This window comes from Oncorhynchus clarkii, chromosome 13 (assembly GCF_045791955.1).
Source record: "Oncorhynchus clarkii lewisi isolate Uvic-CL-2024 chromosome 13, UVic_Ocla_1.0, whole genome shotgun sequence".
Taxonomy (NCBI): domain Eukaryota; kingdom Metazoa; phylum Chordata; class Actinopteri; order Salmoniformes; family Salmonidae; genus Oncorhynchus; species Oncorhynchus clarkii.
The window spans coordinates 6,634,578-6,653,057 of record NC_092159.1 but is presented as its reverse complement, the minus strand read 5'-3'; the positions used below and the strand labels follow the sequence as shown (position 1 = coordinate 6,653,057).

General features: G+C 40.9%; 1 protein-coding gene across 1 annotated transcript in view; it reads left to right on the top strand.

The window, feature by feature from the left end:
- Positions 1-9,454, top strand: part of LOC139423639 (NACHT, LRR and PYD domains-containing protein 3-like) — a 38,212-nt gene extending 28,758 nt beyond the window's left edge. Inside the window, exons 14-18 of the mRNA XM_071175231.1 lie at positions 4,790-5,040; positions 5,335-5,460; positions 5,599-5,740; positions 8,205-8,231; positions 8,610-9,454. Of these exons, the coding sequence (XP_071031332.1) occupies positions 4,790-5,040; positions 5,335-5,460; positions 5,599-5,740; positions 8,205-8,231; positions 8,610-8,887 (824 nt within the window). The 3' untranslated portion in view covers positions 8,888-9,454. The remainder of the gene's footprint in view (positions 1-4,789; positions 5,041-5,334; positions 5,461-5,598; positions 5,741-8,204; positions 8,232-8,609) is intronic.
- The last annotated feature ends 9,026 nt before the right edge of the window (positions 9,455-18,480 follow it).

Here is an 18,480-nt window from a genome sequence, read left to right as displayed (position 1 = left end):
GACTCTGTACTGGTACCACCTGTATATAGCCTCCACATTGACTCTGTACCGGTACCACCTGTATATAGCCTCCACATTGACTCTGTACCGGTACCACCTGTATATAGCTTCCACATTGACTCTGTAAAGGTACCCCCTGTATATAGCTTCCACATTGACTCTGTACCGGTACCACCTGTATATAGCCTCCACATTGACTCTGTACTGGTACCACCTGTATATAGCCTCCACATTGACTCTGTACCGGTACCCCCTGTATATAGCCTCCACATTGACTCTGTACCGGTACCCCCTGTATATAACCTCCACATTGACTCTGTACCGGTACCACCTGTATATAGCCTCCACATTGACTCTATACCGGTACCACCTGTATATAACCTCCACATTGACTCTGTACCGGTACCCCCTGTATCTAACCTCCACATTGACTCTGTACCGGTACCACCTGTATATAGCCTCCACATTGACTCTGTACCGATACCTCCTGTATTTAGCCTCCACATTGACTCTGTACCGGTACCCCCTGTATATAGCCTCCACATTGACTCTGTACCGGTACCACCTGTATATAGCCTCCACATTGACTCTGTACCGGTACCACCTGTATATAGCCTCCACATTGACTCTGTACCGGTACCACCTGTATATAGCCTCCGCATTGACTCTGTACCGGTACCACCTGTATATAGCCTCCACATTGACTCTGTACCGGTACCACCTGTATATAGCCTCCACATTGACTCTGTACCGGTACCCCCTGTATCTAACCTCCACATTGATTCTGTATCGATACCTCCTGTATATAACCTCCACATTGACTCTGTACCGGTACCCCCTGTATCTAACCTCCACATTGATTCTGTACCGATACCTCCTGTATCTAACCTCCACATTGATTCTGTACTGGTACCACCTGTATATAACCTCCACATTGACTCTGTACCGGTACCCCCTGTATCTAACCTCCACATTGACTCTGTACCGGTACCACCTGTATATAGCCTCCACATTGATTCTGTACCGATACCTCCTGTATCTAACCTCCACATTGATTCTGTACCGGTACCACCTGTATATAGCCTCCACATTGACTCTGTACCGGTACCACCTGTATATAGCCTCCACATTGACTCTGTACCGGTACCACCTGTATATAGCCTCCACATTGACTCTGTACCGGTACCACCTGTATATAGCCTCCACATTGACTCTGTACCGGTACCACCTGTATATAGCCTCCACATTGACTCTGTACCGGTACCACCTGTATATAACCTCCACATTGACTCTGTACCGGTACCACCTGTATATAGCCTCCACATTGACTCTGTACCGGTACCCCCTGTATCTAACCTCCACATTGATTCTGTACCGATACCTCCTGTATATAACCTCCACATTGACTCTGTACCGGTACCACCTGTATATAGCCTCCACATTGACTCTGTACCGGTACCACCTGTATATAGCCTCCACATTGACTCTGTACCAGTACCCCCTGTATATAGTCTCCACATTGACTCTGTACCGGTACCCCCTGTATATAGCCTCCACATTGACTCTGTAAAGGTACCACCTGTATATAACCTCCACATTGATTCTGTACCGATACCTCCTGTATTTAGCCTCCACATTGATTCTGTACCGATACCTCCTGTATTTAGCCTCGCTATTGTTATTTTACTGCTGCTCTTTAATTATTTAAATATTTTTTTTAACAATTTTGACGTATCTTTTTTTGAAACACTTATGTTTCTTAAAACTTCTTGAGGCTCAAATCCCGTTAACGGGATCGATTTGACAACACCTGGTGAAATGGCAGAGCGCCAAATTCCCCCCAAAATATTAAAAATATTACACTTTCATACTTTCACAAGTGCAATACACCAAATTAAAGCTGAACTTCTTGTTAATCCAGCCACCGTGTCGGATTTCAAAAAAGCTTTACGGCGAAAGAAAACCATGCGATAATCTGAGGGCAGCGCATACCAACACATGAAAATCAGAATTCAACCCGTAGGCGCGACACAAAAGTCAGAAACAATTATTTAATTCATGCCTTACCTTTGAAGAACTTCTTCTGTTGGCACTCCAATATGTCCCATAAACATCACAAATGGTCCTTTTGTTCGATTAATCCCGTCGTTATATCTCCAAAATGTCCATTTATTTGGCGCGTTTGATTAAAAAAAATCGTTTCAACTAGCGCAACATGATATCAAAATATCTTATAAATGACCTGTAATCTTGATCCAAACATTTCAAACAACTTTCCTAAAAAAAAACTTTTGGATTTTTTAAACGTAAATAATTGCTAACATTTAAGACGGACTATACCTTGTTCAATAGAGGATAAAATGAAAGTGGAGCGAGTTTCAGGTGACACGCACCAAACCAAACAATCCACCTGGCTCGAGCCTCAGAAAGGAAAGGTCTACTTCTTCACTACTCAAAGGAGAAACATCAACCAATTTCTAAAGACTGTTGACATCTAGTGGAAGCCATAGGAACTGCAAGCATATTTCTATTAAAACGGGCTTGCCATAGAAAACTAATAGAAAACAGATTGGGTTTCGCCTGCCAAAGCAGTTCTGTTATACTCACAGACATTATTCAAACAGTTTTAGAAACTTTAGAGTGTTTAATGTTTTCTATCCAAATCTACCAATTATATGCATATCCTAGCTTCTGGGCCTGAGTAGCAGGCACTTTACTTTGGGCACCTTTTCATCCGGACGTGAAAATAGTGCCCCCAATCCCAAATAAGTTTTAAACTGCATTGTAGGTTAAGGGCTTGTAAGTAAGCATTTCACTGTAAGTTCTACACCTGTTGTATTTGGCGCATGTGGCAAATACAATTTGATTTGACAACAGACTGTGATAAGGAGGGATTTTAATACATCCATCAACACTCCAGCCAGCTGGTCTACTGACATTTTGCCTGTTTCATTGCCTTACGGAGGGCGTAGCTGGACTGTTTATACTCGTCCATGTTCCCATGCACCTTGCCTTGGTTAAATGCTGTATTCAGCGCTTTTAATTTCACCTTTATTTAACCAGGTAGGCTAGTTGAGAACAAGTTCTCATTTACAACTGCGACCTGGTCAAGATAAAGCACAGTAGTTCGACACATACAACAACACAGAGTTACACATGGAGTAAACAAACACACAGTCAATAATACAGTAGAAAAAATAAAACATCTATACATTGTGTGCAAATGAGGTAAGATAAGGGAGGTAAGGCAATAAATAGGGCCTGGTGGTGAAGTAATTACAATATAGCAGTTAAACACTGGAGTGGTAGATGTGCAGAAGATGAATGTGCAAGATACTGGGGTGCAAAGGAGCAAGATAAATAAATAAATACAGTATGGGGATGAGGTAGTTGGATGGGCTGTATACAGATGGGCTAAGTACTGTAAGGTTTACACCTGTTGTATTCGGCGCATGTGACAACAGACTGGGATAGGGAGGGATTTGAATATGTCCTTCAACACTCCAGCCAGCTGGTCTGCACATGCTCTGAGTAATGCTGCTATCTATCCACAGTTCTGCCATCTGTCCAAGTTCTGATCGCCACAGTGGGAACAACATATTCTATGCACTTCCTGATAAACTCAGTCACCAAGCAGTGTATATGTCAATGTTATTCTCAGAAGCAACCTGGAACATATCTCTGTTACATTCCCCATCAAGAAAACCCAAATAATGTCACTCAAACAGAAGGGGGAACTAACAAAGAGTCACTGACAACAACCAAAACAAAACAGGTGGGGTTCTAAAAGACACTCATGGGGGTGTCCAATGAAAGTTGACTAACAACAACAACAACAACTGGAATCTAAAAGACACCCACCATGAGCACCCACTAAATTTGCCCAAGAATAGGTAAACAAAATAAAAACCCACACTTAGACACGACACAAACCAAAAAGTGGATTATAATGAAAACAGGAAAGAGCAGATAAAATATTGTTTGTCTAGAAATCAAAATAGGCAGAGCCAACTAAATGTGTTAACCCTCCACATATCTCTACACAACTAGAGCACTGGGCCAGCCATTCTTAAATAGCACCTGGGCCAACACAGGTGAAACCCCTTCACACTAACGAGATGGCAACCAGCACATGTGTAACACATACTGACTAACGAGGTGAGACAAATCGGTGCGCCCTATGTGCCAACGTTGAACAGTCCTTACTACGGGTACTTCCTGTTTTAAGTTTTTGCCTATAGGAAGGGAGGAGCAGAATGGAGGCATGATCTTATTTGCCGTAGGGGGAGCCCGGGGAAGGCCCTGACACTGACAGTCACTCAATTAGCACATGTAAGCTGAAATCTTTTTGATTTGTAAGTTAGTCTAGCCAGCTATCTAAACTTGATCGAATTACTGAACTGGGGGCCCCCATTGATTTTGTTAGTCACTCCCACTCAAACTGCAAACATTTCTCTCCACCCCGTGGACAAATATGTAGAATTGCAGCAAACCTGCTTTAACACTAAAACATTTTCTCTATCCCCATTGCAAAATGTGTAGAATTGCAAATTAACTCTACAGCTTCTACCGGGTCGGCACGCTGAAGGTACTGGTTTTGTTCTAGCGAGAGAAGGAACGGCCTCCCACTGTGATAAGTACCTATCGGCAATAAGAGTCTCTGTGTGTTTCATGCTTTAGACTTCCCTAAACAAGATTACTCTGATCATTTGTTGCCATACCTTGTTTGTCCTTGTTATCGTAGTAGTAGCCTATATCAGAGAAAGCTCAGAATGCTATCTTTCTTCAGGTGGTGGATGTGACTTCCTGTCTGTAGCCCATGTGACTGATGATGACATCATTGAGTTTCTCCCTCCCCATGAGACAACAGACACACATGTCATAATAAACATCACTGGATTATCTGCCTATGGTGATGTCACAGATGATGATGCTCCCATCTCCCCCATACTTGCACATGTGTTGTTATTCTACCAACCACTTGGCAAGAGGTCCATCCTGAATGTGTTGTTGCTTCCCAGTAATGTTGTGAGAAAAGAGGTGAGCTGGAACCCTACAACCCTAGAAACCCACTTCTATCAGGCTGGAATTCAATCAAACACACAATGGGAAATGTAATGCTGTTTTAGCATAACGGCAAAAAAAATGAGGAGAGTTGCAGCAACATGTTTAACTGAAATACATATTTTCACTTATTTAGTGGTTTATTCCATTATTTATTATTGAGTTTCAGATATTGTTTTACCTTACATTCCCTGCAGTCATTTAAATAATCAAGTGCATTTTTATTCCTATTGACGCACAATTTAACTGTATAGTTTTGGTCCTTTTAAGGTGCGGGAGTTGATTGAAAGGGATGGAATAAGAGAAATTCTTACAACGTCTCTGTGTACACTTACCCCAAAGCAAGAATACACCCTCTCCACTAACCCTGCAGATGCACATCCAATACAACCAAACGTAAATCTGAGATATATTTGAATAATACATTTGTTATTACTATATAATGCATAATTTCATTCTCACTTATCATTTGACTGATTTTAATGTCTCTATTTCAGAAATCAGTTTATGAAATGTTCCTTTTTTTTGTTCCAGCCAGCAAAATTTGTGGATTCCTATGAAAACTACGTCCCCACATTTCAGTTGTTTATTAAACCTGTTGTTGAAGAAGTGAATCTTCTTCTGGAAGAAAATAAAGCTGATAAACTTGTATGGAACGGACTTGTCTGGCTTCCAGGTAACAGAAATTCTAAACTCAAATTCAATCAAATGAACTTGGATGGACCATGTGGACCCACCACATAAGTAACCCAAGATAGTTCATCTGTGTTGTTTACAGGGGGAGCAAATTAAGCATAGTGGGAAGAACAAGTAAGAAGGTGGGCAGAGCCAAGCACGAGCTAGCGAGATCCTTTTGCGCATTGTAGCATGTATTTGCACATTTCCGTCAGGGACCGCCATCTCCGTTAAGTGTGTGTGTGTGCTCAATTCAACCTTGAACTCCTTCAAAAACATTTATTTTACTTTGTCAATTCGTCAAATATATAAAACGTAATGCACTGTGTTTGTAACACTGTGTTTCGTTTGGGGGACAGAAACATTTATTGAGATCAGATATTTAATCAATGAGAAAATGTGCAGAATATCAGCCCAGTTTCACCTTGATCCATCGTCTCCCACTACCTACGACTGGACTTCTTCTCTCACTACCATATTTGGTGGTGAGAACATTCTAAACGGGTGCTTCAGCTTTATATCCCCTGTGACATGTCAGGGTTTCCCCTTCTGTCTGTATTCCCACAATATTTCATTAGGTTGTGGGAGCATTGTGTGGACATGACGAGATATGTTACCAAAACACAAAAACTGTCCAGTTAAAAACATTTGCCTGATGTTGCAAGAATGTTCCCAGAACATATTGTTTACGTTGTTTAAAAATTCATAAAACATTTTTTTAGGTTTTGGGAACATATGACGCTTCCCAAAACACTAAAACTGTCCAACAACTCTGATCCGAATGTGAAAACCGGTGGCGGCCGCTTCAGTTTAAGATGAGGGAGAACTAAACGTTTTGCAACAGAAACAACAGAATGTTCACCGGCCACACAGTGCACTTCATAGCAGTTCACTTTGCATCTATGTGCTCTCCTCCTTTCACATTTTCCCTTCGCTTGTGGACTTCAGTAAACAACATCAGCTGAAAAACAGCAAAAAAAAAAAAAAAACTCTCCAACTAAAGCCAAAACTTCATACCATAACCGCTACACACAGCCTACATCGTTGTCACCATATTAGCTAACATCATAGTCAACATATTAGCTACTATAACTAAAGCGTTGGTAAACCCACAATCCAATCCATGTGTTCAATCATGCAATGCAGTGTACAGGAAGCAGTTTAGCAGTTACATCGGTGGGCCCTTGCAAGAGTTAAAGTGTTGGATAGCCTTAGCTAGCTAGCTAACATAACTCAAACAGAGAGGAATGTTATTTAAGTTCAACTACTGCCTTTCTTTCTCTGAGTCAACTACTCACCACACTTTATGCACTGCAGTACTAGCTAGTTAACTGTAGATTACGCTTTTCAGTACTAGATGCATTCTCTGATCCTTTGATTGGATGACCAACATGTCAGATCATGCTGCAAGAGCTCTGATAGGTTGGAGGATGTCCTCCGGAAGTCGTCAGAATTACGGTGTAAGTCTATGGAAGGGGGTGAGAACCATGAGACTCCTAGGTTTTGTCTTGAAGTCAATGTACCCAGAGGAGGACAGAAGCTAGTTGTCCTCCGGCTACACCATGGTGCTACCCTACAGAGTGCTGCTGAGGCTACTGTAGACCTTCATTGCGAAACAGTGTGTTTTAATCAATTATTTGGTGACGTGAATATATTTTGTATAGTTTTATCTAAACAGGATAACTGTCCAAATAGATCTGCAATGAAGGTGGATGCTTTTAAAAAATACTTTTGAATGAACAATATGTATTTTTTTATTTACTCATTAATCTATATGGTCCAAATAATGATGATCCACACTTCTTTGAAAAATATTTATAACAATCTATCAAGCTCACAAGCAACATACGATCGATCCTATTATTATGGTGGGAGATTATAACACGGATTTAAGTTCTTCACCGTAAAGGAAATCACACAAATTTGATTGGGAGCAGAATGCAGTCGGACCATAAAATAGTTGGCATCCGCATTACTCTCACAGAATTTCCACGTGGGCAAGGATATTGGAAATGTAATCAAAGCCTACTGGATGACAACCTGTTTTTAACTAAGACAAAGGATTTCATAACTGACTTTTTCCGACATAATAGGTACAACAGATCCCCTAATTGTATGGGACACTATATAAATGAGGTCATGCAATTCAATAAACAATTTTGGTCAAAAGAGTTCATATTAACAAAGGAAATAGAGAAATTGACAGTACAGATGTATAGCACTAAAAATGGTATCATTTGCAAACATTTCTAAAAAACAATTTTTGCTTTGTCATTATGGGGTATTGTTTGTAGATTGATGAGGTAAAAAACTAGAACAAGTCTGTAACATACTTTTTTTAAGTCAAGGGATCTGAATACCTTCCGAATGCACTGTGTATATACCCACTTTTTAATGATATTCATGGTCTGTCAATGACAATTTGTTGAGGAGCATGTGTAATCAAGGCCTCTTTTTATCCACAGTTACACCACCAGGTGGCGCTACAGCAGGTAAATATTATTTCCTATCTTCCCCAAGATATTTAATTACGTTAGAGGAGAGTTCCCTAATAGCAGATTTTTACAGTAAACACAATAATGTAGCTTTTTAGATTCCTAAAGATAGAAAGAAAACAGGTACTTCATGCTGAGTTGTTGCACCTTTTTCCTTTTCAATTATGAAATAGTTGTTCGGTTGCACGTCGACTCCTGTGGTTATGTGCCGTCCACTTCTTTCCTAATTCAATTACAATTTTTAAAGGTAGACTCAGCAAGATGACATCAAGAAACACAACAGGGAACTTGTTGTTTACATACATCAACAAAAGCAGAATTCTGATCCGTCAGGACTGTTTAGTTATGTTTCATATTTTTATTTTCTGTATCCAGGGACAAAAAATGTTCATTTTCTGCTGCTTGACATTCTGGAAGAGCTGGGCCGAGGCGACCTGAAGAAATTTCAGTGGTACATTAATAAGGGTGTGGAGGAATTTCCTTCCATCTCAGAGGGCCAGCTGGAGGATGCTGACAGACTGTTCACAGTGGATAGGATGGTACAGAGCTACTGTGATGAGGGAGCTGTGAAGATCACACTGGAGATCCTGAGGAAGATGGGTCGGAACAACCTGGCTGAGGAGTTAAAGGAGAAGTTGACAAAACAGGTCTGAATGCCATAAACTATCTACAATATTAAAGCTGATCGCCCCCCCCCCAAAAAATGGGCAGCCTCAACATCACATGATAACTTTGGGGTTGTGCGCCAAAGAGTGAAAATAGTTAAGAGCTTTTAAAATGCAAATAATGCACAGTTTACAAAAGACCTTACTGTGACATGTGGTTGACCCCCCTTCCCCACGGGACAGTTGCGCTAGTGTAGGCTAATGTGATTAACATGAGGTTGTAAGTAACAAGTACATTTCCTAGGATATAGACATATCTGATATTGGCAGAGAACTTTAATTATTGTTAATCTAACTGCACTGTCCAATTTACAGTAGCTATTACAGTGAAAGAATTCCATGCTATTGTTTGAGGAGAGTGCACAGTTATGAACTTCCAAATGTATTAATAAACCAATTAGGCACATTTGGGCAGTCTTGATACAACATTTTTAACAGAAATTCAATGGTTCATTGGATCATTCTAAAACTTTACACATACACTGCTGCCATCTAGTGACCAAAACCTAAATTGCGCCTGGGCTGGAATAATACATTATGGCTTTTCTCTTGCATTTAAAAGATGATGCTACAAAAATACGCATGTTTTTTTCTTTGTATTATCTTTTACCAGATCTAATGAGTTATATTCTCCTACATTAATTCAACATTTCCACGAACTTCAAAGTGGTTCCTTTCAAATGGTATCAAGAATATGCATATCCTTGCTTCAGGTCCTAAGCTACAGGTAGTTAGATTTGGGTATGTAATTAATTAAGATGTGTCAATGTGTGAAATGCCTACTTTGAAAGTTTTCTGGAAGCTGTGCTGTGCCATTTTCCCTACATTTCCACCCCCATGTGGGCCAGCCCCTAGAAATTTGAGTTCCAGACAATGAGATTCAGCTAGCAATAATCAAACACAGCAGAAAGAGAGAGAGAGCAATGACGTGGTGAACATATCTTCACAAATGTGAGGTATTATGACATTTTTGGGGACCACTTTTGGCTCTGGGTCCTACTTTTAGAACTACTGGCTAAAAAGTATGCAACCTAGCCAAATACATTTAAACTGAGTTTTTCACAATTCCTGACATTTAATCCTAGTAACAATTCCCTGTCTTAGGTCAGTTAGGATCACCACTTTATTTTAAGAATGTGAAATGTCAGAATAATAGTAGAGAGAATGATTTTTTAAAGCTTTTATTTCTTTCATCACATTCCCAGTGGGTCAGAAGTTTACATACACTCAATTAGTATTTGGTAGCATTGCCTTTAAATTGTTTAACTTGGGTCAAACATTTCGGGTAGCCTTCCAAAAGCTTCCCGCAATAAGTTGGGTGAATTTTGGACCATTCCCCCTGACAGAGCTGGTGTAACTGAGTCATTGTCCATTTGGAAGACCCATTTGCGACCAAGCTTTAACTTCCTGACTGATCTCTTGAGATGTTGCTTCAATATATCCACATAATTGTACCTCCTCATGATGCCATCTATTTTGTGAAGTGCACCAGTCCCTCCCTCCTGCAGCAAAGCACCCCCACAACATGTTGCTGCCACCCCCGTGCTTCACGGTTGGAATGGTGTTCTTCGGCTTGCAAGCCTCGTCCTTTTCCCTCCAAACATAACAATGGTCATTATGGCCAACAGTTCTATTTTTGTTTCATCAGACCAGAGGACATTTCTCCAAAAAGTATGATCTTTGTCCCCATGTGCAGTTGCAAACCGTAGTCTGGCTTTTTTATGGCAGTTTTGGAGCAGTGACTTCTTCCTTTCTGATCGGCCTTTCAGGTTATGTTGATATAGGACTCGTTTTACTGTGGATATAGATACTTTTGTACATGTTTCCTCCAGCATCTTCACAAGGTCCTTTGCTGTTGTTCTGGGATTGATTTGCACTTTTCGCACCAAAGTACGTTCATCTCTAGGAGACAAAAAGCGTCTCCTTCCTGAGCGGTATGACGGCTGCGTGGTCCCATGGTGTTTATATTTGAGTACTATTGCTTGTGCAGTTGAACGTGGTACCTTCAGGCATTTGTAAATTGCTCCCAAGGATGAATCAGACTTGTGAAGGTTTTTTTCTGAGGTCTTGGCTGATTTCTTTTGATTTTCCCATGATGTCAAGCAAAGCGGTACTGAGTTTGAAGGTAGGCCTTGAAATACATCCACAGGTACACCTCCAATTGACTCAAATTATGTCAATTAGCCTATCAGAAGCTTCTAAAGCCATGACATAATTTTCTGTAATTTTCCAAGCTGTTTAAAGGCACACTCAACTTAGTGTGCTGAGGTGCTGACCTGTTGCACCCTCTACAACCACTGTAATGATTATTATTTGACCCTGCTGGTCATCTATGAACATTTGAACATCTTGACCATGTTCTGTTAAAAATATCATCACACGGAACAGCCAGAAGAGGACTGGACACCCCTCATAGCCAGGTTCCTCTCTAGGTTTCTTCCTTCCTGGTTCTGGCCTTTCTAGGGAGTTTTTCCTTTTTTTATTTATTTAATTTTTTACCCCTTTTTCTCCCCAATTTTCGTGGTGTCCAATTGTTTTTAGTAGCTACTATCTTGTCTCATCGCTACAACCCCCGTACGGGCTCGGGAGAGACGAAGGTTGAAAGTCATGCGTCCTCCGATACACAACCCAACCAAGCCGCACTGCTTCTTAACACAGTGCGCATCCAACCCGGAAGCCAGCCGCACCAATGTGTCGGAGGAAACACCGTGCACCTGGCAACCTTGGCTAGCGCGCACTGCGCTCAGCCCGCCACAGGAGTCGCTGGTGCGCGATGAGACAAGGACATCCCTACCTACCAATCCCTCCCTAACCCGGACGACGCTAGGCCAATTGTGCGTCGCCCCACGGACCTCCCGGTCGTGGCCGGTTACGACAGAGCCTGGGCGCGAACCCAGGGACTCTGATGGCACAGCTGGCGCTGTCAGGGAGTTTTTCCTAGCCACTGTGCTTCTACACCTGCTCTGCTTGCTGTTTACGTTTTTAGGCTGGGTTTCTGTACAGCACTTTGTGACATCAGCTGATGTAAGAAGGGCTTTATAAATACATTTGATTGAATTTGATTGAGTGTATGTAAACGTCTGACCCACTGGAATTCTGATACAGTGAGTTATAAGTGAAATAATCTGTCTGCAAACAATTGTTGGAAAAATGTCTTGTGTCATGCACAAAGTAGATGTCCTAACCGACTTGCCAAAACTATAGTTTGTTAACAACAAATATGTGGAATGGTTGTAAAACGAGTTTTAATGACTCCGACTTCAACTGTAGGAGCTGTCAAGTAGGCATTTCCCTGTGCCATTTACACCCCACTGTATCCTGTTCACGTGATGAATAAATATTTGATTTGATTTATAGTAGGATACACTGCATTAGTATATTAAGGTATTTTTTAAGCGTTTAACATTCTCACATCATTAACATATTTATCTAATCCATTCATTCATCAAATCCTTCATTTCATTGAATTAAGAAAAACTGTTATCATGATATTATTGTGGTCACAGGTCCCAAAGTGCAGTCATCATCATCATCAACTCCACCACCATCATCATCATTATTGAACTGACTTGTTTTAGTCCAAACATGACTGATGCATTGAGAACAAGCATTTCCAACAGTAATTATTTATCTAGAAACGATATTCAGTCTTTGGAGAAGAATGTTTAACCTTAGCTCTCCCCTCCCCTGTAATCAGAAACATTCCCTTTAAGTGAGATTTGTTTGTTTTTTAACCATTTAACCATTCCTCTCCCGACAGTACTGCTCGAACGTTTGCAGAGCCTGTTTCGACTGGAGTGATGCTTAGAATTTCATTTCGCCTAAATGGCACAACAACAAAAATCTCACTTTTTATTTTACCACTACAATCCGTTCGTCGGACGAAACTGGGGGAAAAAACAACTTGTGTAGAAACATCCGCACCTCGATGTTGTCAACTGTGCTTATGTCTGCGAAATGAGAAAGTAGGTGAAAAAATGAAAACAAGCTCGCTGCCCACATTTACATAATTACAAAGAGGAGATTCTCATGATTAAAATGGCGTCCGACTTGGAAAAAAATCTAAATTTACACATTGTGAGATATTTGGCGAAATAGACAGACATGCCTATATTTCCCCCATAGGAAACAATGGGATGACCTCAGTTGTTTACATTTGAACTAACAACGTGAGCAGGTATCATTAACAACAATAGCAAAGTAGGCATTGTGACGTAGAACAATAAGCTGGGAATAGAACCTTCGGAAGGCGAGTTGGTGCCACAGTGCTCAATAGAACTAATAGGAGCTGGTAGGAGGAAAAATGCCCTAAAATGAGGCCTGTTTTTTCATGATTACTACAAAATGACGGCAAGCAGCTGGGAAATATCGTCATATTATGAAACTGGGCTCCACGGCGGATGCAATGGACTCGTTTTTATTAAAAACAAACAAAAATGTAATGTGTCCAGCCTACCTGTGGTGCAACATGTACTGGTTGCCAACCGTCGTTTTAACCTCATCGAAGAAGAAGGATGGGCTGGGTGGTTGGAAACAAGTAGACTGAAAATGGACCCATCCATGGTAAGAAATATAGTTTAAGGAAGACAGCGTATGCTATTATTTCATGGATAAATATATTTTATATGTACAGTACAGTAGTAGTATCCGTTTCACGTACCGAAACACAGAAGATTGACTCAACCAAAGAAGCGGGATAAAATGTCTGGATAAATGTTTATCTTGCTATGAATTCATAACGCTTTAATATCCTATGAATTCCTAGCAAGGTTATAATCTTCATTGTAGTTAACTTTAGTAAACTTTTGCGACTTAAATCACATAAAAAATGTTCCATCAAGTGACCAAATATGGCACTTGCGTTCTCACAGTTATGACTGTGTTGATCCCTGAAGTTGTATCAAAGATACTGGTTTCCCCTTTTGTCTGTTTAGGCTAGTCCATAGGCTACATTGATATCAATACGTTTCAGTGCCACATTTGTGTGGATGTATAATTGTTTTAGGCTACAAGTCAAGCCAATGATAATAATACACATACAGTGCATTCTGAAAGTATTCCGACCCCTTGAATGTTTCCATATTTTGTTACGTTACAGCCTTATTCTAACAGAAACACACATCATAATTAACGTCACTGGATTCTCTGCTTATGGCATCGTCCATGAAGAAGATGCTCCCATCTCCCCTATCCAGGGGCTTGTGTTGATATTCTACCAACCGTTTGTCCATGAACAGAGGTCCATCCTGAATGTGTTGTTGCTTCCCAGTAATGTTGTGAGAAAAGAGGTGAGCTGGAACCTTACAACCCTAAAAAAACACTTCTATCTGTCAGGAATTCAATCAAACACACAATGGGGAATGTAATGCTAGCATAACGGCTAAACATGTAGTCAAACACACAATGGGGAATGTAATGCTAGCATAACGGCTAAACATGTAATCAAACCATTATGGAGAATGTAATGCTAGCATAACGGCTAAACATGTAGTCAAACACACAATGGGGAATGTAATGCTAGCATAACGGCTAAACATGTAATCAAACACACAATGGGGAATGTAATGCTAGCATAACGGCTAAACATGTAATCAAACACACAATGGGGAATGTAATGCTAGCATAACGGCTAAACATGTAATCAAACACACAATGGGGAATGTAATGCTAGCATAACGGCTAAACATGTAATCAAACACACAATGGGGAATGTAATGCTAGCATAACGGCCAAACATGTAATCAAACCATTATGGAGAGTAGCAAGGAACAAGTAGCAAGTTAGACTGAATTCCATCTGCTGACCTTTTTCATCTTATTGCTTTATTCTCAAACTTGATGTATTTTTTTACTCACATTCTCTGAAAAAAAAAGGTTATTTTGAAGCACAACTAACCTGTCTATTGTTGGCTCTTTCAAGGTGCGGGAGGTGATTGAAAGGGATGGAATTAGAGAAATTCAAACAACTTCTCAGTGTAAACTAACCCCGAAGCAAGAATACACCCTCTCCACTTATTCTGCAGATGGACATCGAATACAACCAAACGTAAATCTGGGATATATTTGAATAAATATTTTTTTTATTACTGCCATTTTTCATTTCATTCTCACTTATCATTTCACTGACTAGTAATGTCTCTTGATTTCAGGAAGCAGAGTTTGTGAAATGTGATTCCTATGAAAACTACTACTACCCCACATTTCAGTTGTTCTTACAAACTATAGTTAAAGAAGTTGATCTGCTTCTGAAAGAAAAGGAAGGTGATGAACTTGTATTGAACAGACTTGTCTGGCTGCCAGGTAACAGACATTCAGAGATCAAATCAAATGAAGTCAGACCAGGAGCAGCAGAACTAGTTCATGTTGTAGTTCTCTGATAGTAGTACTGTTACATGTAGTAGTACTGTTACATGTTGTAGTTCTCTGGTAGTAGTACTGGTACATGTTGTAGTTCTCTGATAGTAGTACTGTTACATGTTGTAGTACTGTTACATGTTGTAGTACTGTTACATGTTGTAGTACTGGTACATGTTGTAGTTCTCTGATAGTAGTACTGGTACATGTTGTAGTTCTCTGATAGTAGTACTGGTACATGTTGTAGTTCTCTGATAGTAGTACTGGTACATGTTGTAGTTCTCTGATAGTAGTACTGTTACATGTTGTAGTTCTCTGATAGTAGTACTGTTACATGTTGTAGTTCTCTGATAGTAGTACTGTTACATGTTGTAGTTCTCTGATAGTAGTACTGTTACATGTTGTAGTTCTCTGACAATATCACTGTTACATGTTGTAGATATGTACATATGATTATGGTTGGTTTTAATGAATGTACCTTTCATCAGATAGTTAAACACTTTCTCTGTTCATCCTCAGCCTCACCAACGGATGTCCCCTCTACAGGTACTGTTGACCTTCCACTGACATTCAACACCATTATAAACCTCTCAATAACAAACTAGAGATTCACCACCATTATAAACCTCTCAATAACAAACTAAAGTTAACTGGACAGTATCCTATCACCCTAGACAGTGTTTTAATACATCATTTCCCCCTCCCAGTTTCCCCTGCAGCCCCTACTGCCAACCCCTCTATCCCCCCTGGCAGAGCCTTCATCAGAAGAAACAGGATGTCTCTAGAGACTCGCCTGGGGCTCTTACAGCCCATATTCCTGCGTCTCCAGGATCATGGAGTTCTGATTCACGAGGAGAGGGAGGAGGTGGTCAGTAAATCCACCAAGACCCTACAGAACCAAGCCCTGCTGGACATGGTGGTAAGGAAGGGGTCTCGCGCCCAGGAACACTTCTACCAGGTCCTGAAGGAAGTAGATCCCTGCCTGGTCGAAGACCTGGAAGAGCAGACAGTCTGAGAGGTAACCATGGATACAACCTCAGAAGATATCAAAACATTTAGAGACAGATCAGCACTTTGAGGAGCTACTGTCTACCAGACAACCTACCTGTGTTACTCTGGTACACTGGCTACAGACTACAAGATCAGGACTACTGTCTACCAGACAACCTACCTGTGTTACTCTGGTACACTGGCTATAGACAACAAGATTATTTAATTTCTATCTGGAACATGGTGAATGTTGAATCATCTTGGACAGGTCTCATACAACAACATGTGAGACTTAACATCTGACTTGTACTGGACAGCTGTACTGGCTGAACACCAGATCTAGATACAGTGGGGAGAACAAGTATTTGATACACTGCCGATTTTCCTACTTACAAAGCATGTAGAGGTCTGTAATTTTTATCATAGGTACACTTCAACTGTGAGAGACGGAATCTAAAACAAAAATCCAGAAAATCACATTGTATGATTTTTAAGTAATTAATTGCATTTTATTGCATGACATAAGTATTTGATACATCAGGAAAGCAGAACATAATATTTGGTACAGAAACCTTTGTTTGCAATTACAGAGATCATATGTTTCCTGTAGTTCTTGACCAGGTTTGCACACACTGCAGCAGGGATTTTGGCCCACTCCTCCGTACAGACCTTCTCCAGATCCTTCAGGTTTGGGGGCTGTCGCTGGGCAATACAGACTTTCAGCTCCCTCCAAAGATTTCCATTGGGTTCAGGTCTGGAGACTGGCTAGGCCACTCCAGGACCTTGAGATGCTTCTTATGGAGCCACTCCTTAGTTGCCCTGGCTGTGTGTTTCGGGTCGTTGTCATGCTGGAAGACCCAGCCACGACCCATCTTCAATGCTCTTATTGAGGGAAGGAGGTTGTTGGCCAAGATCTCGCGATACATGGCCTCATCCATCCTCCCCTCAATTCGGTGCAGTCGTCCTGTCCCCTTTGCAGAAAAGCATCCCCAAAGAATGATGCTTCCACCTCCATGCTTCATGGTTGGGATGGTGTTCTTGGGGTTGTACTCATCCTTCTTCTTCCTCCAAACACGGCGAGTGGACTTTAGACCGAAAAGCTATTTTTTCTCTCATCAGACCACGACCTTCTCCCATTCCTCCTCTGGAGCATCCAGATGGTCATTGGCAAACTTCCGACGGGCCTGGACATGCGCTGGCTAGAGCAGGGGGACCTTGCGTGCGCTGCAGGATTTTAATCCATGACGGCGTAATGTGTTACTAATGGTTTTCTTTGAGACTGTGGTCCCAGGTCTCTTCAGGTGATTGACCAGGTCCTGCCGTGTAGTTTTGGGCGGATCCCTCACCTTCCTCATGATCATTGATGCCCCACGAGGTGAGATCTTGCATGGAGCCCCAGACCGAGGGTGATTGACCGTCATCTTGAACTTCTTCCATTTTCTAATAATTGCACCAACAGTTGTTGCCTTCTCACCAAGCTGCTTGCCTATTGTCCTGTAGCCCATCCCAGCCTTATTCAGGTCTACAATTTTATCCCTGATGTCCTTACACAGCTCTCTGGTCTTGGCCATTGTGGAGAGGTTGGAGTCTGTTTGATTGAGTGTGTGGACAGGTGTCTTTTATACAGGTAACGAGTTCAAACAGGTGCAGTTAATACAGGTAAGGAGTGGAGAACAGGAGGGCTAAAGAAAAACTAACAGGTCTGTGAGAGCCGGAATTCTTACTGGTTGGTAGGTGATCAAATACTTATGTCATGCAATAAAATGCAAATGAATTACTTAAAAATCATACAATGTGATTTTCTTGATTTTTGTTTTAGATTCCGTCTCTCACAGTTGAAGTGTACCTATGATAAAAATAACAGTAGGAAAACCTGCAAAATCGGCAGTGTATCAAATACTTGTTCTCCCCACTGTATATCTCTATTTAGATATAGTGTATATGCTTATATAACGGTTAAGAGCATCTTTTAAAATGTAATGACATTATTTTCCAACAATAGGGACTAGTCTCCTTTTGTGATTGATCAGGAGAAATAGGAGCAACTCTTGAGATAAGGACTGTGTCCTTTATGTTTGACTTCTCTGCCATTACAGACTTAATCAGGCTGCATCTCAGGGACTCATTTCACTCTCAGGGAAAGATGTCATATTGTGTAGTGTTTAAATATCTGTTATAGTGTTTTGTAATTGCATGAATCTATTTAATCTCCCTCAATTCAATTGAGATTACAAATAC